The sequence below is a fragment of the Anthonomus grandis genome, chromosome 6 (genome assembly GCF_022605725.1).
Source record: "Anthonomus grandis grandis chromosome 6, icAntGran1.3, whole genome shotgun sequence".
NCBI lineage: Eukaryota > Metazoa > Arthropoda > Insecta > Coleoptera > Curculionidae > Anthonomus > Anthonomus grandis.
The window spans coordinates 5,433,997-5,460,034 of NC_065551.1; the positions used below are offsets into that span (position 1 = coordinate 5,433,997).

General features: G+C 35.2%; 1 protein-coding gene across 3 annotated transcripts in view; it reads left to right on the plus strand.

Moving 5' to 3' along the window:
• LOC126737060 (uncharacterized) overlaps nucleotides 1-26,038 on the plus strand; it is a 169,040-nt gene that overhangs the window by 133,582 nt on the left and 9,420 nt on the right. For all 3 annotated transcript variants that reach the window (XM_050441755.1, XM_050441757.1, XM_050441756.1), the window contains one exon: nucleotides 24,770-25,665. In XM_050441755.1, coding sequence (XP_050297712.1) covers nucleotides 24,903-25,665 — 763 coding nt within the window. In that variant the 5' untranslated portion in view covers nucleotides 24,770-24,902. The remainder of the gene's footprint in view (nucleotides 1-24,769; nucleotides 25,666-26,038) is intronic.

Below are 26,038 nucleotides of genomic sequence, written 5' to 3' on the forward strand. Positions count from 1 at the left end.
CCCTATTGGTATGTGGGATCCCACCACAAAGGCCTGATCCAGCTTTGTTATTCATTCTGGAGTCATCTGTGTACCAGATGGTCCCCCTATTTAGCAATGCAGGTCTGTTGGAATGCTGCCACTCCTCTCTAGCTGCAATGTCCGTCACGAATCCCTCGCAGTCCACAGTCACTGGAGCCATGCAGTCACTGCCCATCAGAAGGAGAGGACATTCCTGTATGGCCCGTGACCAAATTTTTGCGTGACCGGTCTTGCCAGCACGTAGTTCGCCGAGAACGTATAGCCTGTACGCAGTCCTCATTGCCTCGAATTGCACAACGAGGTCCAGAGGCGGAAGGCTCAGCAGAGTCTCAAGCGCTCTATTTGGCGCCGTCCGCATGGAACCCGTTATGCTGAGACATGCAAGACGATAGACTCTGTCCAGTTGAGCACGAATTTTCGCTTTCTCCGTACATGGCCACTAAACAATAGCCCCGTATGTGAGAAGAGGTCTCACAATGTGCGAGTAGATCCAGTGGAGGATCTTAGGAGACAGACCCCAGGTATTGCCGAAAGCCCGCCTGCAGGCCCATAGCGCGCAGGTGGCCTTCCTTATTCTGGTGTCTGCATGATCGTGCCAGGAGAGTTTGGGATCTAACTTGATTCCCAGAAATCTAACTGTCCTGGAGTAATGCAGCTGCACGCCACCTAGAGATATAACAGGGGGCATGCCAAAGTTAAGTCTCCTCATGAATAGTAGGAGCTCTGCTTTTTTAGGGTTAATCCTGAGACCCCCCGAGAGGCACCATATGTCCACCATACGCAGGGCTCTCATCATAGAGCCCCACATTGAGACGGCGTCTCTCCCTGGGCAAAGGATTACCAGATCATCAGCGTAGGCCTGTGTGTATAGGCCAGCATTGTTTAAAATATTTATCAGGCTGTCGACCACAAGGCACCACAAGGTAGGGGACAACACTCCTCCCTGCGGGCAGCCCCTAGCCGCCAACGTTTCGACAATCTTGTAGTTGAGCTGGACAGATACATGACGTTTCGAGAGCATGGCCATATCCAGCTAACCAAACAGAGTTCTGAGCCGCGGCTCTCGAGTGCTTGGCAGATTAATGCGATAATTAATGCTTCAATGTCTAGAAACGCACCCAGACAGGCCTTGCCCCTACCCAGAGCACCCTCCACCTTCCTCACGAAGGATAATTTGAGAGTTTAATCGGTTTTAATAATGCTTATCTTTCATTTACCAGCGATTATCTCAAAAAAGGTTAATTGTATCGAAACAATGCAAGAAACAGAATTTTTTTTTTTTTATGGCTAACTAGATGGCATTGTTAGATTTGTAATGTCCTTTTCGGAAACATAAGATAGGGGCCATTAGAAACGTAAGCCTTCCTGAATCCGCCCCTAAAATTGTATTTACATCATTTTTGGGACGGAAAATGAATGAAAAGAGCACCTAATAACAGGAGACTTGCTTGCAAATTTTCAAGATATGACCCATAACTACAGTCACGATTCCAAATAATTGATTTTCATCAAGCAATTTGCGCGGGCTGTAGCTCTGAGAGGGATTATTTTAGGACACATGTCTATATGAAAAAAAGTCTTATTTTGACTCCAATACTACGCTCTGAAAATATGTGCACCGAATTTTGTAACACCCTGTACTATGATTGTAATGTCTCTCTTGTCAATCCCGATTTCTGATAACATCTCTAGTATCTTCTAGTACCTGATGCAATCAAATGCTTTACGATAATCAATGAGACAAGCATCTATGTTCATGTCCCTATATCTCTGTGTTAGCACGTTCAGGGAAAAAAATTATATATAATACCGAATCCACTCGAAAATCCGAATTGAGTGCTACTTATTCGTTTTTTCTTATAAGTCCGCTTAAGGATTATTCTTAGGAATACTTTGGGGACATGGAGCATCAGACTAATTATAATATTCATCACACTAAGAAGAGTTTAGCTTTTTTGGAAGCGCCATTATGGGCAGACAATAATAAAAAAAGCACATTAACAAGAACAATTTCTGAAGATCTATTATTCATTTAACAGTGGTGTGATGCTAGAGATAGATAACATACTTTATTGTTCAAGAACTAGAACATATTTAATTCATATTACCAAAGCTTAAAAGACATACCTACAATATTAAGTTCTATAGCAACATTTAACAATTACAGAAATATTTTACTAATACAATTGTTGGTCAAATTACAGAATATTAAAAGCCTAATACAGACTAGCTGCTACTCGAGATTAAACAAAAATATTCATCAACAGAATAAAGCACATAGTCAATTAAAAGGTTTTTGCACTTATGTCGAAACATTTTCAATTCTGAACGGCAAGTTATACATTTTAATGCCCTTAGAATAATTGAGTCCCTTATGTAACTAAAGTGAGGAATAGGCAAACATAAATCATGTTCCTGGCGTTTTTGATAAGTCCTGGCATTTGAGAAATTAGAAAGATGTTTGTTTGATGAGGATTTTATTTCCAATAAATAGTGGTTTGGAATGAGTATGTGGATGTACCAGACACAATGACCGAGCAGCTCTTTTTTGTAGGACAAAAGAGGATTGAACAAGATATTGAGTACAGAAACCCCAGAGTGGAATACAGTATCATAAATATGATTTCACCAAGGCATAATAACTAATCCTTCCAATAGCGGGACCAAGTTCCCTTGCAGTTACCTTCACGCTATAGTAACCAGAAGCCAGCTTCCTATTTAAACAGTTCACATAAGAGTCAAATTTCAATCTCTAATCTATGTTCAAAACCAGATATTTAGAATCTTCAACAACCTTTAAAATTTGAATCTTAATGGCAATATTTTCCCTGCGCATGTCTTTAAATTTAACAGCATGAATTTTTGATAGGTTAAGAGCTAGTTGATTAACATCACACCAACTTTTGGTCTTTTGAACGTCAAGAGCAATAATATTTTGCAGATCGAAAGAGTTGTCCACGTCCAGTGACCATAGTGCTGTATAATCAGCAGCAAAAGCTCCAATCTCTCCTGAAATATCAAGGTTTAGCAAATCATTGATGTAAGTCAGGAAGAGAGTTGGGCCCAACACAGACTCCTAAGGAACCACAAGTAATGATTTTGCGATCCGATGGTCTGTCCTTGATAGATACCGACTGTGTCCTGTCTGATAGATAAGACTTAATCCATGCAAGCTCAGCACGTCGGAAGCCATACTTATAAAGCTTAGATAGCAGTATTCTGTGACTGACATAATCGAATGCTTTTAATAAATCACAGAACACTGCTGCCGAAGACTTACGCTGGTTCAAGGAATTAAAAAGAGTCCTGATAAAGTTGAATACAAGTTTTGTGCTTTTTTGGTGTTGAAACCCAACCTGATAGGTAATCTGTTATCTTTAAATATAAACAAGACTAAATTGTTAAGTTTTAAGTTTGCATATTTAGACCAGTAAATGATTCATAACAAAGAAGTTTTGTGAGAGGCAAAAACTGGCTAGAGGATATTATGCCGTTAGAGTGGTTTTAAATGAACTGAGATTAATAGCTGCAAAATCGGTCTATTTTTTTTTTATTGAAAGTCACCTACGGTACGGAATAGCATTTTGGGGTTGCTGTAATCAAGGGCTTTTTAACTCTGTGTTTGTTAAGGGAAAAAGAGCTATTAGATACCTATGTGTCTCCACAGGACTCATAGGTATAGACCCCTATTTAAATATTTAAAGATACGTACCTCGTGTTGCTTGTTTATTTGCTTAATAATGGCTCTTCAAAACATTATAATACCAGATAAAACTACAATATTCCAATGCCCATCCCGAAAAGTGAACTAAAATGGAATTCCCTTATATACTTGATTCCCTTATACCCTTATATAAAAACCTCTAAAACTCCTCCTCGCTTTAAAAACCTCTTAATAGAACTTTTTAAAAGCAAGTCCTTTTATAGCACAACAGAGTTTCTTGAAGATAAGTGGGAATTGGCCAATAGGATATAATTAATTGTTAGTAAAGATGTAAAGGTTAGAATTTGTGATGTTACTCTTATAAAATTTTAACTCGTTTCGTCTTGAATTTCAAATTAAATTTTATGTTATTGTAACGAAATTCGGGAACACACTTTTAGTGTCAACGTCAAAAACACTAACCTAACTCGCTTTGACTGTCGTTTAATTGTTTCCAAGGTAAAAACTGACTAAACCATTAAAACTGAATGATTTGTCACGAAGCGCGTCCTTTTTAAAACCCGATGGAACAGTTTCGAAATATTTAGAATTATCATCATTGTTTTTGCCCAAAGAGACCAATAATTTTAGGAGAATACTGACAGTCAAAGCAAGCAAGTATACAAATTCTAGAAAATTAGAACTACAGGGATTTACAATAATATAACCTAAATAACCTAAATTGGGGCCAAAATGGGGCTCTCAAACAAGATGAACTACTTAAAAACTAAACACTATAGATGAAAATAATAAACCAAACGTAAGTAGAACCCTAAAGAAACCCTACGAATCAACTTTAACTACAGAATACTAATAAAATTGTACAAAAACTAGCAGAATAATTAACGTATTTACATTTTCATAATATTATTATTGTTTATGCTACTAGGTTGAACCTACTATTGTGTATTTTTATTTAATTATTATTATATATTTAATGTGCTAGTAATATGCCTTTTTATGTTTCTATTTTATGTTATAAGAAGCTTTATTAACAAATACCGTGTATTTATGATAATAAAACATGTTTTCAATTCGAATTTGAATATGAAAAAAGGTAGACTTGAGCCATTCGGCCGGGATTTTTCCTGCAGTTGGAAACTGTTCTGAATGTTGATTCCATGAATGCTCTTTGTAACAGTAGGTCCTATATGTCTGTCATCATTCACCTCTGTAGCAGATTCCGGTCGGTAATCATTGAACCTCTACGTAGTTCTTTCATCTTTTAAATTTTTCTTCGGCCATATTTATGTTTTCATTATTCACATTTCTGAGGATTCCTCCCTGTCATCCATTCCTTTCACTTTTTGTTTTCCTTAAACCCAATAATGTCCTGTTCCTTAACTTTTAGTATGGTATTCTTTATTTCAGCCCACGTTTCCTCTGTGTCTAGTTTTTCTGGAAATTTCCTTTTCACGTCCCTCTCTATTTGTTTATTTAAGGGTTTGTTTTTCTTTTTTGTAAAACGTTTAATTCTGAAGTCCTTAACAACCGGATTGTTATCCCTACTAACAACTGTTCCGAGATATGTTTTTAATGATTTAACGTACTTTTTGAATTTGAGGCTAGGCATTATGTAATCTATCTGATTTCGTATTATTCTATCCTGGTTTTCTGCAGGGTATATAAGCCTGTGAGATATTGCTTAAAGAAAATATTGGAGATGAAAAGATTATATTTATCACAAAACTGCACAAGCTAATCACCTCTAGAGTTTCTTCCATCAGGACAGAAAGCCCCGACAGTCCTGCCCTCTGCACCATATCCAACTTTAGCTTTTGGATCTTCCATGATTATATTAATTTCACCTTTTTTAGTGAGTTTTATTACTTTATCTACTTTGGTATAATTATTATTTTTCTTCATACTGAGGACAAAATTTCGAAAGCATATTTCTTATATTGCTTTTGGAGGATTGTGCAGTACGCATATTAAAAATTTTTCTTTTAACAAATTTTTGCTTAGCCAAGTGTCCGACACGCACATAATATTCATAATATTAACTTTTCATACGTATATAAAATTTAAAGAAAAATCGAACATATTTTTGGGTTTTTTTATTAGAGTTAATCAAATATTAACCAACATATCAACATCAATATTAAACAAATGTGTAGTTTTGATATTATAATAAATTGGTGCAAGTTGAGAGACGAGGGTAAAAGTCATGTTTGCTCCGTTATTGTACGTGCGATCACGAATTCATCAAAAATCTTTGGAACTTGTTGACTATTACTAAATATTTACGGAACTACGGAGGTTCTGTCCTTATCGTTTGATTTAAAAATCAGTTTTTAAGAACTATTTTTAAATAATGATTTAAATTAAATTTCATATTAAAGAAAGCATGAATAGGCCTAGATAGAGTGCAAAGCCTAAATCAAATTGAACGATTCCATCAAGCCTAAGTAACTGCAATATTGATTATTCATTGCTTAAATACCATATTTACCTTTCTACCATTAAAATAATACCTTGCACAGTGGTATTTCTTAAAGAAATAATTTATGAAGCCAAAATAGGTTCTAAATTACCTAATTCTTAGTAAAACGATTACCAACTACTACAACCTACACCTACACTCAACCTACTAATTCACATGAAAAAGAGAGCACTTAACATTTTATGTATAATTTCTTTTTAATTTTTTATTAATGTTTTCTGATATATTGTTCTAAATACAAATAAATGAAACAACTTGTTTTAAGTAATTTATAAAAATAACACATGGTAAAACACAAAATAAGAGTTAATTATTAACATTACTATATTATAATAATATGCAATTACTAGTCAATGTTCATTGTGTGACCTTTCATTTAAATAAATCATTATTGTCAAAATTATAAGACAGGTTCTTGTTAAAAGTACAATCCCTGAAATCAAAACTCTATGCACCAAAGTTATAAAACATAAAAAGAATTCAATAACCCGCTAGTATGTAACTACCGTTTGGCCAAAGTGAGTAACCTACCGTATGGTACACTGTATCTTGCTTACATATAATACTGTATGAAAATCAGGAGAGTGAGATAAAAAAGTATTGAATAAATTATTATTTCAGTGGATATGTAAATTACATTATAATGTAAATTACCAAGAAAGAACTTTGGACACTAGACAATAATCAATAAATTAAGGAGCCATCAAATGATATAAATTAGCCAATATGACTAGTCCCCAAAATCAAAATAACAATAACAAATCAGAAATCATGACATTGCTTACACGTTCCTTTTATCTTCTTTGACCTGCTAACCCACTGTGCAGATTCAAGGACAGCAGCTAACTAAGGTCCAATCAATAACGTGATGAAGAAGCTATAAATCCTGATAAGGCTCTAATTTATGATGGGAAATGAGAACCGCACCTGAGATAACTCGGGATGGTCTTGGGATGGCCCTTAAAACTTAATACTTTGCTAAGATCTCACTTAAGACTTGGTTTAGAACCCGGCATAAGACCCTAAAATTAACACGTGAAACCTCAAAAATAGCGGCCTTAAAAACCATGAGAAAACGTTTAACAAAGAATAGGAATGAAGCTTACCTCAAGATGTTGGAGGGTCTTTTATAAAGTGAATTAAATTAATCTATCACATTACATGGCTAGTGTCGCCATGAGGTAGCTATGAGGTCGAATCCCAATCTCGAGCGATTGAACTTGTTAACCTGAAGACCACACCATTTGGAAAGAAAGCCAAAACGCAGTTTCTTCGATAGATAATTCCACGCAGGCGCAGTTTTACAGGAATTGATATTAAAACATGGGCCTGCTTAGCTTTAAGTTGCAACGAGTACGGAAAATAATCTAATCCCAAAAGGCAAAGTATTCAAATTACAAAACAATGGCAACAACAGCCCGGTTATCGAAAATGCCAATACGTAAAAGTTGATCCTTGAGCATGGGGTACGTGGCCAATGACAAAGACAGACCGATAGAAAAATCACGTTAATCAGAGAGAGAGAGAGAGAGAGAGAGAGAAAAACAACCTGATTCCAGTAAATTGTTTAAAATTAAAAGCGAAGAAGAGCTAACGCTATCTAGTTCTTATTTTTACAATGCCAATAATTAGACACTAGATGTCGCGATCAGTACTATTCATACAATATTAAATTATTACATTATGAAAGCAACCAAAAAAATAAAAACCCTACAACGTACCATAATACCTAAGATTTCAAATTAGATATTGAGCAAATATTGTGATGTGTATTCCGAGTTGTAGTCACACTTTGTCGTAGATTTTTTTTTTAATGGAAAACACAAGCACAAAAGGAATGTCCTATGTCACTCTTGGAGTGGTGCTTGCGCGAAGATATTTGTGGACATTTATCTTGAATCGCTGTAGGTTGTATGCGTTGGGAAATATGTGAGGTGGAAGCCCGTTCCACAAAGAAGATGTTCTTCAGATGAATGAGTCCCGATACAGCGACGTCCTTGGGGTAGGCAGGTGGACTCGATGTTGATGAGCCGCAACTGCTAGAGGCGTCCTTCTTGCCGGAACAGCCCTGGGTGGAATCAGGCCTGCCAGCTCAGAGGAGCACTTACCGTGATAATAACGGTAGAATAAACAGAGATCAGCCACCTTTCTCCTGTGCTCCAGACTATCCAGACTCTTTGTCAGTTCTGATTTGTCGATAAGACGAATAGCTCTCTTCTGTATAGAATCCAGCAGGTTTAAAGCAGTATAGTTGAGATACAACTCAGTTTACAATAGTCAAGTCATAAAAGAGAAATTAATTACTTACTAACAATATTGTAAGTCGTAAACTAAAACCTTAATAATAAAGAATTGTTATTACAGATTATATAATATGATTTTAAAAATAACCAAAAAAATACTCTTAGGATAACTTTTTATCAAGATGTGGTCAGAAATCTGTATATATAAATAACACCCGTTTCCTTCATTTAAGATGTTTTCAATCTTCATTCTTTCATTCAGTCCTAATGGCTAATGTCTACAATCAAAGAATTCATCGATTTTCTAAAAAGTTCTTAGACATTATAAAGCAAATAATTTCAATTGGTAACTCTTAAAAGCTGACACCATAAGTACAACCCATAAATTCGTGTGAAACTGAAAGGCTCTTAGCTCTTAGACCCTTTTTATATCCTTTTTTGATAAAATATCCACTTTGTAGACACTTATGAGAACCCACTAAATAAACAAACTGGTAAATAGTCACACGGTCGATTTTAGTTATTACAGTCGATCTTAGTTACTGTCGCAGTTGTGTGATGTTATAAGGATCTCCTGGTCAAGCGATAGACAGCCGGGTGTATTAAGAGTTCTTTCATTTTTGAGTAATTTGTTGGTTACAAAAGTGAAGGTCCATCTCCGATCCTCTTTTACAAGATTAATCTACTTACATACCGGTAAAGGCATTGGTTTTGTGCCAAGGTTGTTTACACACTCACGAAACAAGCAGCTCAACGCTCTGTCTTTTTACAAAAACCAAAAAAACAATAGTCCGCTGCAAGCGTACCATTATCATGTTTTGACAGGGGTCTTAAATAGTCCGCGAGCTTAATTAAAGACTACATACTGTAGTTAGGCAACAAGCTTCGCAAATACATTCACAACTTCTAACAGCAGTTAACTTCAGTGACTGTCGCCGAGATATAGTTTGTTAGTGGAGTCAAAAGTCCTAGTTACAGTTGGTCAGAAGTTACTCATCAGTTACCCATATTTCTCATTCCTCCTTAAACGCTAATACAGGCATGTCAAATTTTTCTCTCCGGACTCTTGGTGACCAGTTGCAGATCCAAAACTTGCAGTACACAGTCCAGTTCTGAAGAAAAAGTCGTTGTCAGAGCAAGTGTGCGAGCCAAGTCGATAGTTGTAGTCACAATCACTATAAGAAGTTGCTCACAGAGTTTTCCCTATTACCCCTAAAACCCAAGTTGGATTTCTCTGTTTATAGTATTAGTGATCTAGTGAAGGTCTGTAAATGCCCTTGTGTTGTTCAATACTCTAAACCCAGTTAAACCAAGTTAAATAACTTAACCTATTGTTATTAGAGTATAAATATTAGAATTGCTAGTTAGAAGAAAAAAAAGCTGATAAACTTGCAAGAAAAGGCTATACGGCATATATCGGACCAGAACCTGCACTGGGAGTGCCAAGAAGCATACTCCGCAGTGAGATCAGGGACTGGGTAAAAAGAAAACCTCAAGCTCACTGGACAGAAATGAGGCAGCTGAAGAGAGAAAACATATTTATGAACTTTAAAATAGACGAAAAAATTACTAGAGACCTCTTTACATTTGGGAGGAACAAACTCAGAATACATGGCCGTTAAAAAACACTTAAACAGAATTGGAGTGTATAATGAAGACTTTAACTGCCGATTGTGCGAAAAGGAACCAGAAACAGTCCGACATGTCATTTGCAGTTGCGAGGCCTTATGCCGCAAAAGGCAACAAATATTTGGGAGATATACACTGGACCCAGAAGTATTAGGTACTACAGCAGCAAAAGATCTATACCGGTTGTTACAGGGCAGCGAGGTGCTAGGCTGGGCAGTATAGATGTATATCGGGGTGAGCACAATAAGCCTTTAGGTGTATTCGGCGGGCTTAATGAACGAACCCCAAGAGGAAAAAAAAGGTGAAACCGTTAGAAGTACAGATTTATATGGAGAACATTGGAAACCTACAAACAACACTACACCTCACATGCACCATAGAAAAGTAGTTTCTGTAGTAAGGTCGATATTCACGTAGTCAAATATTGTTGATAAGTCCCAAACAACTTTGGCGAATAGTGACACTTCCGCTTGCATTAAAGAAATCAGAATATAAAGTGCCTGGAAAAAAATTGCATATGGCACTTTTACACATGCCTTGTTAAAAGCCAAATTGTCCATGACTAAGTACAGGGTGGCGCATAATGAGCGTTATAATTTAAATGCTTTATACTTTTTTTATTTTATGAATTCAATTTTAAAATCATTTTGTTAACTTATACTCCGGGGAATCTGTACTTTTTAACGAAAAAATTGCAACCCGCAAACGAACGACTGGATGTGGTAAAGGGGTTCATAAGAAACATAAAAAAAATAAATTCATACCTGGGGTAGTTGCGGGGGTGAAAACTAAAAAAAAAAACAGCTGGAGCATTTTTCTATCGCTATTTCCGGCGAAAGTTGACGCTCAAATGAAAAGTGCTTAATGGCAAAGCTGTAGATAATATAAAAATCTATAATTTTTGTAGAGGGCACTTTTGAACATAACCTCAAAATGCTCAAGATAAATGCAAAAATTGCGAAATTTTTTTTTCGTTTTTTATTTTTCATTTATCCAAAAATTATGCAATTTTCATAAAACTTGGTATAAATATACCCTTTAGTATTCTAAATAATCTCTATTTTTTTCAGTACTGTACAATAACAATTTTTCAAGAAATTCAAGTTTTTCAAAAAAATTACTTTTTTTTTAAACGAAATTTGTTCTTCAGAGAATTGTCCTAGGAAGTTCATATGGGGCTCATTTTTTTTGTTTTTATTTCTACTTTTTATTAAAATAAAGAAAGGTTCTTTGAAAATAAGCCAAAAAATGCAAAAAACTGAAAAAAATTTTTTTGCAACAATGAACTTTTTATTAATTGTTAATAATTTACTAACAATTTTTAAAATGTCAAAATAGTAATAGCACCACTAGATTCTACGAAAAAAAATACATAAGAAAATATATATTTCATCATGTAAAGTTCAATAGATTGTTTTATGCAGGAGACAATTCAAGATTACCCCCCAGTATATATCACGTGCCTCGACGCGTATTCTGTATATTACACTAAATCAGCCAGAGAAATCGATGTCGCTTTATAATTTTCGAAGGGTAGAATCGATTTTCCAAATCGATTTTATTAAACAAAATTTGGCTGCTTTTTGATCGAAATCAGCGGTTTTTACATATTTCCATAAAAAAAATTTAATGAAGTATGAAATATTTAATAATGAAGTATGAATAATTTATATTTATACCAAGTTTTATGAAAATTGCATAATTTTTGAATAAATGAAAAATAAAAAACGAAAAAAAAAATTTTTTCGCAATTTTTTCCATTATTTTAAACATTTTGAGGTTATGTTCAAAAGTGCCCTCTACAAAAATTATAGATTTTTATATTGTCTACAATTTTGCCATAAAGCACTTTTCATTTGGGCGTCAACTTTCGCCGGAAATAGCGATAGAAAAATGCCCCAGCTGTTTTTTTCAGTTTTCACCCCCGCAAAACCACCCCGCAACTACCCCAGGTCTGAATTTATTTTTTTTGTGTTTCTTATGAACCCCTTTACCATATCCAGTCATTCGTTTGCGGGTTGCAATTTTTTTTTTTCATGAAACATGGTACAGATTCCCCGGACTATTAAAAAATTACGTCGCGCAGATATCGAATGTCGTGCTCTTTCGAACACATATTGCATGAAAACTTTTCGCAAAACTTTAGGAGTTGTGACACGAATTTCATTGCGAATGTTGTTTTTCAGTTTAGGAATGGTATCTGGCTTATTGAGGTATACTCTCTCTTTTAAATAGTCTCAAAAAAAAAGTCTGGAGCAGTAAAATTTTCGCTCCTACGTGAAATAATGTGTTCGCCGAAGATCTCTCGTAATAGAACCATCAGGTCTCGTGCACCTTATTGAAACCACATTTGAAGGTAGTTAGCCACAAATGGTCTTAAAAAATTGTTCAACATGTTACGGTAGTGAAAAGCATTGATGGTAACGGCACCACCGGCTTCTTTTTCGAAAAAATATGATCCAATCCTTTCGGACGATACACAACATCAAGAACTGCATTGGGAGCAACTCTCGCTGATGAAGTGTTGTTAGATTCTCTGTACCCCATATCACGCTATTTTGTTTGTTTACAAATCCATTTAAATTAAAATGGGCTTCATCACTTATTATCATATTGTTAATGTTAATCGGATTTTTTCCTGTTTTTGCTGCAACGCAATTGCATAATCAAGCCATTGCTAGTCTAACGGCTTTATTTCTTGCACTAGCTGGATTTTACAGGGAAAATGGGCAATGTGGCCAAAATTCTCTGAATAGACCTTCGTATAAGGGCCCAAGTTGTGCAGAACGTCTCCTGGCTGATGTTGGACTTCCTTACACGTTCAATATTTTCGGTGGTACGCACTGTACGTGACCCCCTGCAAGGCGGTTCCTAACTGAACTTTCTTGCCAAAAATTTACGCCCAAGCGATTTATAGGCCAACACTGAGAGTCCAGTTCGCACTTTCAAATATCGGAGATATGCACGCTGCATCAGAATAACTAAGTTTTCGTTTGCCAAATTAAAATTTAATGATTTTTGTTCGTTATTCTATTGTGTACTGTTCCAAGCCTTCTTTAAAGATAAAGTGGATAAAACGGTGGGCCTGAAATGGGTTCATGCCATATAAATTGATATAACTCTTGCAATTTTTAAAGAAGATGAAAATGTACCCCTGAATCACCAGACATTGCTTGTCTTCACAAAGGCGCACAGATTCAAAGATCTGTAATGACAGCCCATCATCTTCAGATGCATTATATTTTTAATATCATTTATAATTGATTTTAAATCAATAGGCATAAAAAAAGAGTTTTTTTAGAGAGAAATTTACTTAAAATGATTTTGTAAAAACAAAAATTTCTCAAATAATCAAATCAATCGGCGATATAGTTACTGATTTACTGAACTACGAGACTACTGTCTCGTAATTTGAGTTTTAAACCAAAGGTTCCAACAATAGGCCTATTGAATTGCTGAACTAACGATTGAAAATTGTTTTTTTGAAGTTCTTATCCTATTGTAAGCTAACTGTTATTAGATTTGCCTTCAGATTTAGAAATACCCATCCGACGCCATGGATGCTTAACATAGCGTCAGATAAAACCTTTACAGAATCCCATTAACTAAGGGGTACTTATTACTATAAATAGGACCATAACGCGACATCGAACTTACCTTTTTTTTTAAATTTGATATGTTACAGAAATTGCCTGATGGTTTAATGAATCGGCATCGAATTTATAGTACATACATTTCAAAGACTAACTAGCTACAAAAAAAAATTTTGCAAATCACACATCATCATCACATACAGACTCAAATTTACTGCTTGTTTCTTAGTTTTTTAAAATACCTATTTACTGAACTATATATATACGAAATACTTAAGCTGTTTTACTACTAACTTTCATAACCATAATACTCAAAAGTTCATTAGAGCTTTAAGTAAAAAATGCGGAAGTAACTATAGATAAATACCAAATATCTGAAAATAAACGTAAGATTACGGCGCGGTACCATAACAACAAAAAAACCCTAAACAAAATCAGGTTCTATGACCCTGACCAGTTCTTATTCTTTCTTAATAGCTTGTTCGCCTTTTATTTGAAAGTAATTTAATTTTATTTGGCTTGTTGCTAAGAATAAATGAAATTTAATTGAATAGATCCGAAAGACACAGATTTTAAAAATATTTTGCATGCCCTAAATTTCTAATTCTTTATAGTATTTCGCGACACCTGTTGATCATAACATCTTTAAAGAGCGAAGCGAAAGAGGATTACAAATATTTGCTCGCGTAAGTGCGAAAATGTATTTGCACAAGTCCTTTTTAACACGGTGTACAACGAAAGAAAGTGAAAAGGAAAGAAAACGCTCAATAAATTAAATTAAACGGTTATTGTTTCTACAACCAAATATGATTTATGATGTTTACAATTGATATAATCTGACAAGACCATTCGTAACATAAATTACAAAATATTTACATTCAGTATGGGGTATTGTTTACACGATGTCAATTAAAAAGCCGATCGCATTCATTATTCCTTGTTCAGATAAAACGACAATATACGATAATGCGAAAATCGATTTATTAAGCAGTGGTAACAAGAAATATTTTAAAAAGACATAATGGACATAAGCACAGATTTTGTATAATTGTATAGAAACTTTTTAAGTAATTACACAATACAAACATGTTGTATTGTGTAAATGTTGTATTTGATAAGTTAATAAGCAACAGTCATCATGATTGTAGCAGCACGATTGTATTTAATAATAGCCAATTGATTTCGCTAATTTTTACCAATCAATCTCAATGAATAATGATCCATTCTATTTAGCTTTGCGTCACTAAATGCTCTCATTTCAGTAATTTCTCGGGTTAAATTATGTTTCTTAAATAACCTATAAGTAACTGAGAGAGAAATTTAGAACAATGTGTTATTTGACATTTTTTGGTTTTCAGATATAAAAGTGAAATTAAGATAAAGTGGTGTGATTTATACGGATAAAAAAAAACATTTAAGTATATAGTATTTTCTCAAAGGTTTCAAGCTGAAAGGGAGAGAATTTACTTCTTTGGTTCCAGGAGTCATCATTTACATATCAAAGCGTATATACATGTATAAATGATGACGTCATTATAAATAAAATGCATTAAAAATGTGGACCCTCGAGTTAAATGCAGACGCCAGTTTTTAACGAAGATATAAAAAAAATTTGAAATTTTAGGACATGCCACCATGCTTGTCGGGGAAGTATCTCAGTCAGTATCAATATAATCACAAACGTGTATTCTCCTTCAGAAACAATAGACACATAAGAATGTATGTCCTGGGTATGTTAAGTACTTTTACATATTTGAAGTGAATTATCTTTTTCTTCTTCTTCCGCCGCTATCTAATAATAAATGTTTACGATCACTTCTGATATCATCTTTTTGCCTAAACTTCTTTTTCCTTTATTTTTCCTTCTATTAATAGTTGGAGCAAATCATTCCGGTCCTTGCGTTAGACATGTCTTAATTACGATGTTTTCTTATGTTTTATAGTGCCCGGCAATTTGCGTTCCCCTCCTATCGTCCTCAAAATTTAGATAGGTCCTTATTTCAAATGCTTCTAGCCAATTCATTGTGCGTACCTTCAATATCCAGTCTTTTATAACATACAACATTACGGATCATATGTAACATTTTGTGATTTTTATTCTAAGAATGAGATCTAAGTCAGAGTTCGTAAAAATATTTTAAATTTCATTAATAAGCTCCTTACTTTTTCTATGCGGCATTTGATTTCTACGTCTGAAGATCAGTCTTCACATAACCAAGTCCCCAAATAGTTACTTACTCGTTCTATGTTTTCACTATCATATGGGAGTTTTGCATTATCGAACTTGTTGATTACTAGGAATTTTGTCTAGAATTTTGTCATTACAACTTATTGAAGAGCCTTTGCAGGTGATTCATATTATCTGGACTGTATCACCTGCATACCGTATAATGTTGATCCATCATCCAGAGTTTAAGAGTAGCTTGTAGCTAATCTTCGCCTTTGTAAGCAAATAGGCATTATTGTAACATTTGCTGAATAAATACATTTTATTATTATTATTATTATTATTATTATTATTATTATTATTATTATTATTATTATTATTATTATTATTATTATTATTATTATTATTATTATTATTATTATTATTATTATCTGTTTTAGCTCGTTGATAGCGGTGTTATCAAGTTCATCGGCCTGAAGGCAAGATGAATTTTGCTATGATAGATTTAGGAACTTTCGAACAATGTTTCATGTATTCAGTATAACAGATTTCTGTATAGTGACAATCGTCCAGGAGGAAAGACCCAATGCGTTAAGGTTTTTGGACACTGTTAAAGGGACAATTCCAGTGGATGAAATAACTAGAGGGAGTATATACAGGGTTACTGGTAATTCGATACATTCCTTTGGAGATGTGATAGGGGAGGGGGTAAGAAGTAAATTGAACTCTAATATATATTATGCAAAAGTTGATAGTTTTTGATATATTTAATTTTTTCTGTTTTTCTTCAAAATGTAGACCTTAGTGGTTTAAAAGGCAGTTTCCAGAAAATCCGCTGTATATTTTTTTAACTTTTTAGGCAAAATACATGCTCAACACAATAGTGTTACGTTTGTAATGGCAAAAGTCCCGCAAATAGTTGTAACCATAGGTAAATTCTCGATGCAAAGTGTAATTTTTTTTCTTAAATAAAATACTACACTTTCTTGTGGATATTTTTTGAAAAAAAATTATGCTACATTCTTCAAAATTTCCTTAAAACTTCCTTATTACCTAAGCTAGCTCACAGGATACAAATGCTTAAAAGTTAGGTGACACGGTTTTGTATTTTTATTATAAATTGTAAAGTAACGCATTTATCAGTATTTACCTTCACAAATCTTGTTCAAAATGAAAGCCTCTATTGCGAATACAGGCTCGGCAGCGCCTTCTCATTTCAGTCTTTGTTGTTCTAGTTGTTATGGTATTCCTGATCTGCTGGGCAGCGTTGGTTATTCTTTGGATAAGATCTTCCCGGGTAATTATTGGGGTTGCATAAACCAGTGCTTTCATTTGACCCCATATGCTATAATCAAGCGGGGTTAAGTCAGGGCTTCGTGCTGGCCAAGCTATTGGACCTGACCTACCAATCCAACGATTCGGGAAACGTTCATCCAGGAACTGCCGAACTGACCGCCGAAAATGACCTGGACAGCCGTCATGTTGAAATATCATTCGTCCTCTAACGGCGAGAGGAATATCGTCAAAAAGATCTTGTAGGTCATGTCGTAAAAAATTTTCATAAATATCCCCGTTTAAATGGTCTGGGACTAAACTTTGACTCGTCCGTCCACAAAATGTCGGTTAAAAAAGTTTTATTGTCTGCATCAGAATTTAGAATAAATCTGCAGAATTCTACCCTTCTTATCGGGTCCCCTTCTTCCAATCCTTGGACAGGCGTATAATGGTAAGGATGGCTTCCCATTTGCCGAATCGTGGACCAAACTTTCCATTGCGATGATCCTGTTTGCTGCGCTACGGCATTAGTGGATGTGGTTGGATCGTCTTCAAAATGTCTTAATATTTCCTCCTCATCTTCTGCTCGATATACGCGAGGAGCGCCAGCGTCACCTCTTCTTGGTTTTACGGATCCAGTTTCAGCGATAGCTCGGTAGGTCGAAGCGAAAACACGGGCATTTGGAATGCGGCGGTTCGGAAAGCGACGTTGGTATTCTCGGCGAGACTCCGCGGCATTACCATTGCAAAACCCATAAACAAACATAATATCTGCATATTCAGCGTTAGTAAACGTGGCCATAGCGCAGAAACCAATAGAATACCTTCTTTGAAAACACGAGAAAAATAAACTCGAAACTCGTAATTTAACTACTTTCCACAACAATTATTGCTGTCAGACTATCTACACATCAAATTTTTAACAATAAAACTGAAAAAATAAATTGTTGCTATAGTACTTAAATACCATAGAAGTTAATACCACTTGGCATTTTTCAAGTGCGTTCTTACTATTAATAATAAAAATACAAAATTCTGTAAAAATTTTTGGCAGCATTTATAGCCTATGAGTTAGCTTAGATAATAAGAAAGTTTTACGTAAATTTTGAAGATTTTCAGGAGGATTTTCTGGAAACTGCCTTTTAAACCACTAAGGTCTACATTTTGAAGAAAAACAGAAAAAATTAAATATGTCGAAAACTATCAACTTTTGCATAATACATATTAGGGTTCAATTTACTTCTTACCCCCTCCCCTATCACATCTCCAAAGGAATGTATCGAATTACCAGTAACCCTGTATACATTATCTTGCCTCCATTGTTGTTTTATCTCGTGAGCCAGATCTGCATATTTAGCAAGTTTAGTGTGTGTCGTTTCTAGGACATTATTGGTATTTGGCACTGCTATGTCAATTAGAAAGGTTTTCTTTTGGGCTTCGTTTATTAAGATTATATCTGGTCTGTTTGAAGTCAGCGTCCTATCGGTCAAAACAGTTCTGTCCCAGTAGAGGCGAAAGTCGTCATTTTCAAGTACAGTTTCTGGTTTGTACTGGTAATAGGGGCAAGTTTCGCCAATTAGATGATAAAGTTTTGCCAGTTCTTGTTGAATAATTTTTGCCACACAGTTAGGTCGGTGCAGATATTCGGCAGCTGATAGAGATGTGCATCCTGATGTTATATGTTGAATTGTCTCCGGTACGCGCAGGCATTTTCTACATCGATCGTCGATTACTTTCTCATCTTTAGTAATGTACTTAAGGTAATTTCTTGTAGTAATCACTTGGTCTTGTATAGCCATCATAAAGCCTTCAGTTTCAGGAAATAGATCTCCACGAGTCAACCAGTAGTTCGACGTTTTATAATCGACATGTTCGGCATTAAGTTCGTGAGGATGCTTTCCGTGTATTGCCTGCTTCCATGTGTTAACTTTAATGGCTGTGTGCTCTGATCTTGTTACAGTAATATGTTCTGCTATACCTGCACGGAGATTCAAGGGTGTGTATTATTATTATTATTGGGGAAGGGGGAATCGTTCACTTATCCCAGATATCAGAAGGATGAAGCTCTGATGGAGTCCTTTCATTGTTATCAAACTCTGTTTTTTACCTTTATTTACAAAAATAAATTAAAAGTACATGATGTGTTTTTTAAACTAGTTGATGTTATCTGCGTTATCAATGAACTTTCTGACGATTCAAGATGTGGATAATAGCGTGGCCTTATGCATCAGCTTATAAATGCTTTTCTTAAGGTTTGAGCAGTTTCATGTTTTCGATCAGGTTCTTTGGTATTACTCCTTGTTGACACAATAATTGGAACTGTATGCACTTCTCTGATTTTCCATTGTGTTCGTATCTGGTGTTCTAGATCCCTGTACTTAACAATCTTTTCATTATGTTTTACTCTTAGGTTGTTATTATTGGGAATAGCTGCATCAATAAGGGTTGTCTTCCTAGAAATTTAATCGATTAGGATTAGGTCATAGTATATAACTATTGTTACTTACTCGTTGGTCTGTGAGTATAGTGCGGTCCCAATACAATTTGTGTTGCTCATTTTCAAGAACTGGTTCCCGCTTATAATTATAATATGGTACCTTCGCTGCCGATAAGAGGTTTAGTTTTTCTGCGAGCTCTTGATGCAGTATGTTTGCAACTGGATAATGTCATTCTTTATATTCCGTTGAGCAAAAGTTTGACATCCACCGGTGACATGCTAAATAGACTCCGTTGTCTCACATCCATACCTACATCTGTCACTTTATACCGTCAAACTTTAAATATTTTCTTGTTGTTATTACTTGATCTTGGATAGCCATAAGAAACCCTTCAGTTTCTGGGAAAAGCTGTTCCGAAGTCAACCAGTAGTTCGACGTCGCTATGTCAACATACTCTTGTTGAACCTCGTGAATATGCCTTCCATATAGTTCCCATCCAAGCTTGCATTTTTTCTTGCTCGGTGTGATGGTGTATGGGCAGCTCAAGCTCCTGTAGTTTAAGTGGTGTCTGCTTCACATACGGCGCGTTGAATGTGTGATGTTTCAGCCTTTCTTAAGAAAAAGGAACGCAAGTTACTAATTTGCTGAGTTAGCTTCTTCTCTCTATGTCGGTCATTCCTCTTCCTCCCATATGTCGAGGTAGCTTAGTTCGTTTTACGGCACTCCGCGGATGATGCTTATTGGCTTTTGTTAGGAGTGTTCTAGCCTTTCTTTGCAAATTTTCGATGTCCGTTTTACTCCATCCTATAATACCAAAAGAGTATGTTAATGAACTGACTCTATATGTATTAATAGCTTTAAATAAGTTTCTGGTGTTAAGTTTTAAGAAGTCGTCGCATTCTTGTAGTAAACTTAGTAGTCAGCTCATTCTTTATTTTCTATGGTTTATTATTTGTGCCTGCTTTATTCCTAGATATTTGTAGGATTCTTCTTCGTCCATAGCATTAATTATCTGACCGTTTTCTGTTTGAAAGTCACCTGAATTTAGCTTACCCTTAATAATGTTTAAGTTCGGCACTTATCCAATCCAAAGGTCATTCCTATATCGTCAGAGAATTTTCCCACTATTTTAAGCTGATCTAGTTGATTTCATGTTGCTGTAAGAATTTTTAAGTCATCCATATAAAGTAGATGGTTTATTCTTATTAGTTCTCTATTATCCTTTTTTAGGCCAAATCCGTACCTAGTTGGCTAAATAGCGGGTTCATGGCAAGGCAGAATCAAAGTGGACTTAAGGAATCCCCTTCCTATTCGTAAGGAATACCCCTACGAATAGGAATCATTAGTTTCAATGCAGTAACTATTAGGCAACTGAAGTTTTATGGATGTTCGCCAAGATGCCATAGCGAATTCTAAAAAGGGAATTATGTGGTTATCTATTTGGTACAATTTAAGTACATTGATAAGCTATTTATGTAGAACTGCATCAAAAGCTTTTCGGTAGTCAATGTATGCTGCGAAAAGGTTTCTCTTATTGTTAAATGCTTGATTGCAAACTACGGAGTTGATAATTAGCTTCTTTACACCCCATGGCACCTCTGGTACATCCTGTCTGTTGAGTCGCTATTATAATATTTTGGTCACAATGTCTGTAAATACGTTCTGTAATGCAAGATGTAATTAGTTTATAGAGTGTGGGTAAGCATGGTATTGGCCGATATTTAGCCGGATCTTGAGTATTTTGGCAGTCCTTGGACAAGAAGTAAGTAGTACCTTCTGTTAAAAAATTGGACAAATTCTGAGGATTCATAAGCACGTCGTTTAGAAGGTCACAATTTCTTAATCCAGTAATTTTGGACGTGATCTGGGCCTGGAGCTTTCCAGTTATGTAGTTTTTTTTTGTGTTAGTCACTTCGTCAACTGAAAATGGTAAAAATGCCATTGTATTATATGCTTGGCTCTTTGCTCGTTCTTCAGTCAGTGAGGTTGCATTCACTAGGTGTTGTTAATTGAGCGCCCCAGAACTCCTCGATGTTTTCTTTAGTGGGCTAAATGCTAATGGCGGTGTTTATTGGAGAAGTGTCGTTAAGCTTTCGATAGAATTGATTTTCTAAGCGTTCAAAAAGTAAATTATCTTGTTTCCTTTTATTACTGGATTTATACCTCCTTAAGCGACCTGAAAAAATAGATAGCTTTTATTTAAGGGTGTCTAGGCATTGTTCCGGAGTACAGTTTTCTGGGTCCTGCTGTGTATATTGTTGGGTCTGACGCATTATTTCCTCTAGTCTTTTTTGTATATTTCTGGTTCTTGTACCTCCGATATATTCCTTTAGCCGGCCAATGTTTTTCCTAATATCTTCAATCTTTTTTTGTAGTCTCCTTTCCATGGCGGTGTCGGTCTTTCGTTACGTGTAACACTTTGCTAGTTATTTATTATTTTTAAACCCAGGGTTTTAATAGCGGTAGCGGTAGCCGCACAGAAGATTATCAGATGAAGCTTTTCAACTTTTTTTGTCGTAACTGTAAGAGTATAATTATGTTAGCAGCATTAAGAAGAATGGCCAATTTGCGGGAAGAGTATCTCTCTCTACGAAGAGCTGGTCTTGTTGAGGGGTTTAAAATGCATTTCATCATTCTGTTCATTATTCTGGTTTTCATTTTAGATTTCTTCATTTATTATCACTTCTGGCGGGTGTACGTTTTCTTCCGGTTCTGTTCTCTCTTGGTCGGCATTGTCCTGAAAATTATCCCTTCCCTCATTTAAGGCCTATTAATCATTTCTGCTGCAATTTCCCTTTTAATAAATTTAATTCGCGTTTATGGAGTTGTTTCTGAGAATAACGCGGTATTGGTCAGCGACTCTCTGCTGAGTCACGTTCGTTCATATTTGAATATTGTCTGCAGAATTCGGCATGTAGCTGTTGTCTGTAGCCAATCATTTGTTGCCCCAGATTTGTTACAGGAAATGCGCATTATAGATTCATTCATGGCAGATATCCATTTTAAGCGCTGTCTCGGTAACCCTGCTTGAGTGAGCACTGGCTGAGTTTCCTGCGCAACACCTTCAGCAGGTTGGGTTGGGTGGAGCTGTAGTTTCTTGTATGGCAAGAGCCCGCTCCCTCAGCACCCTGCCACCGATGGTCCGCATGCTGTCATGTGTGTGCCACCATTTAACCCTGGTGGCCCAGATTACCCCTTTAGTCGTTTTTCACGACAGGCAGAGCGTAAGCAGTTCCGTGAATATTTTACAACTTCATGGGAAAAACTCATTCTTTAATGATTTAACTGCTTGAATCTTGAAAACGACTAAAGAGATTATGTAAGAAGTATGTATTTGAATTTATCTATAAATAACAGTAAACTAAAAAACTTTATTTCGAAATAAAAGCCCTAATATCGACAAAATACAATAAAAGAGAAAAGTAAAAAGTTCGCTGCTTTTGATCACTGAACATATATATCAAAGAGGTCGTCCTATTCACAATGATGGGTGGAGCATATATCTTGCGAATGTCCCGCTCTCTTGTCATTATGCAACAAAATTCTCGCCGCATCAGACCCATCCCTTGAATAGACCAGAGGGTCCCTTGGCGACATTGTCGATCTTGATTAGTTGGGCTGGATGATGACCTGAGAGAGAGGTGAAGGAGATCTCCTACTCTTTCAACAAAGGCACACAATAGGCCTACTGAGGCCTAAGTACAGTGGTGTTAGCACCACCCTCAAAATACAAAGAAGTTCAATTGGGGAATAATATAATATAATTTAATGACTCTAGAGAAGTTAAAGAACATTTAGTCTTACACTCATTATTACACACACTATTCGATATTCAAATTAATTTATTTACATACATATTATCTATTGCAAAAAACTAATGCTAGGCATTTAACATTACCTATCTCGTATATGATCTTTTTGTTGGACAGTTGTTAACATAAAATTATTCAAAAATTATTATTGGCATGAGATATTGACAAAAAATATGTCACAAGTTGCCCAGATTAGGATGGCTCAATCTAATGGATCGACTCACAATACATTTAGCAGTATTTTTTTCTACGATTATTACATTTACATGTCTTCCGTATCTCCACTTCAATATTTAATATTACGCCAAAATTTATAGCATTAATATACGAAAATTAAATCTTTTAACTGTACCACCTCACAAAATCGAAACATGTAAATTGTAATTTACGTATCAAATCGCATGTGCAATAAATTCATACAAAACAATCGATTTTTTTTATCGTTACCAGTATTTAGACACTGTAACTCTAAATTGGTTCTAAACCATTAGTTTGCACATCATCTCACTGTGTTATCTCATTTTTATCTGATGTATTTTTTTATTTTCTTTTTACTGTCTCGCTTTTCAATTTCTCCTCACTTTCTCATTTTGTTCTCATTGGTCATATGTCTCGGTTGTGCTCTAGGAGCTACGTCTCTTTGGAGGCAAGCTGATTATTATTATTATTGATTAATTAAATGTAAAAAACGTTTTGGAATTTGTACAAAAAATTCCCTCACGAGCACAAAGTAGTATTTTTTTTAATTCGAATAAAGAGAGTCAATGCTTCATTAAACAGTTATCCTTTTTACTTGCTTATTACTTATATTATTTATTGAGTTTATTTAAACAAAAATTTGTTTATAATGAGTTTATCAGTGGTACGCTGTGTTTGCTTAATAAATAGAAGACTTTACTTGTATTCAGCGTATATAATAAATTAAAAATTGCTGATGGCGCTTTCGGCCGTAGGCCATAATCAGGGCTTAAGACACTATAAAAAGATACATTAAATTAGCACAGGAAGGACATTTTAGAATTAGACAAACATCGTTAAAATACAAATCGTAATAAGTCATAAAAATAAATATAAAAAAGTCAGTCACAAAAGAGAGACTAATTTAATATATCTTTTTATAGTGTCTTAAGCCATGATGATGGCCTACGGCCGAAAGTGCTAGGCAGCAATTTTTAATTTATTATATACGCTGAATACAAGTAGTGTGTTCTATTTATTAATTTTTTTATGATGACCGAAAATAACAGACCTGTTTTTAACCGCGAAACCACGTTATAACATTAAATAAATCAAAACAAACATTACTGGCACGAGTCCAGTCAATAATCGGAATTGTACGCAGCAAAATTTAAAAAATGGATTATTTTATCAAAATACACAATCAACTTTAACCCGTAACACGTCCATATCATAACACTAAATGTTTATTTTTCTTGATTTTTCAGACGCAACGCCGCCGATCCGGATCTTCCAGATGTTCCCTTTAAAACCTCGCGAGCATCAGTTCAACTTTAGAACTTCCACGAATAGCAACTTCGGTTCGACGAATCGCCAATTAGATAATGTAAGCCAGTAGTGATGTATCGCCGCCGCTCGATAATGCTCACATTGTTATTGTTCCTGTTGTTGTTTACTGCCAGTGTGGTCTCATACCCCGCGTCTACCCCATTAAACCAGAGACACCAGGAAATTTCTTGGGAAGCCTGGCTACTTATAGATGATCAAAATCAGGCTACTATTGGGACTGGAAGTGGGACTCCTCCAAGAAGAAGAATCACACCGAAAAGTGTTTTTGTTGCTCAGCCTTTTTCACCTGAGAATTTACCTCCATGTGCCGAAGGGTATAGCTCTGACGAGAAGGAACGTTGTGTGAAAATAATTAAACTAGACAATGATAAACATTTAGATTTTTTGGTTAGCAAACTGAATGACCAGTTTGGAAGTTCTTTTGATTATGACACTATGTTGGACGAATCGGGGCAGGAACCCACTAGAGTAGATATTCCTTTGAACCTGGATGAAGGATATAGTAACGACACCCCTCAAGGTGACTTAGAGATGGCAATCATTGTTACGCCGACAACAAAAGAAAGTATAAGGAAAAGAGATCAAGAACAGTTGATTTACGAAGAGGAGTTAAAGAAGCTTGCCAATACGAAGTATGAGTATACGACCTATCGAGAGAGTGATTCAGAACGAAGAAGAGAAGAAAGAACTACTACAGAAAATAATGGAGAGACAACAACATCTGAGAACGAAGATTTTACAATACAGTTGGGGAATCGATTTGGAGCTGTTGATGAGGATTTGACCACTACACAAACAAAAACTGAAAGTGAAGGTAATATAATTTAAATTAATTTGGCACCATTAATTTGTCAGCTAATCATTAGGGCTCATTATAGATATTATTAATAAAATAAAATAAAAGTAGCATAATTACTATCAATTAACTGTTTAAATTGCGGTATGAAAAAATATTATGTTTACTAAAACTTTTCTAAAGGCCTTATCCTAATAAGTTTTTTTATTTTAAAACATAATATATAGAAAAATCGGTTGAAAAATGAATGATTCATAAATCATTGACATCAATGATCAATGACACTTTCACGTAAGACTTATATTGTCTTTCCTAAACTGACTTTATACTATAAATGCAAATTTAAAAATTTCTAGATTTTTTAATATTTACATATTTTAATAGATTCTCA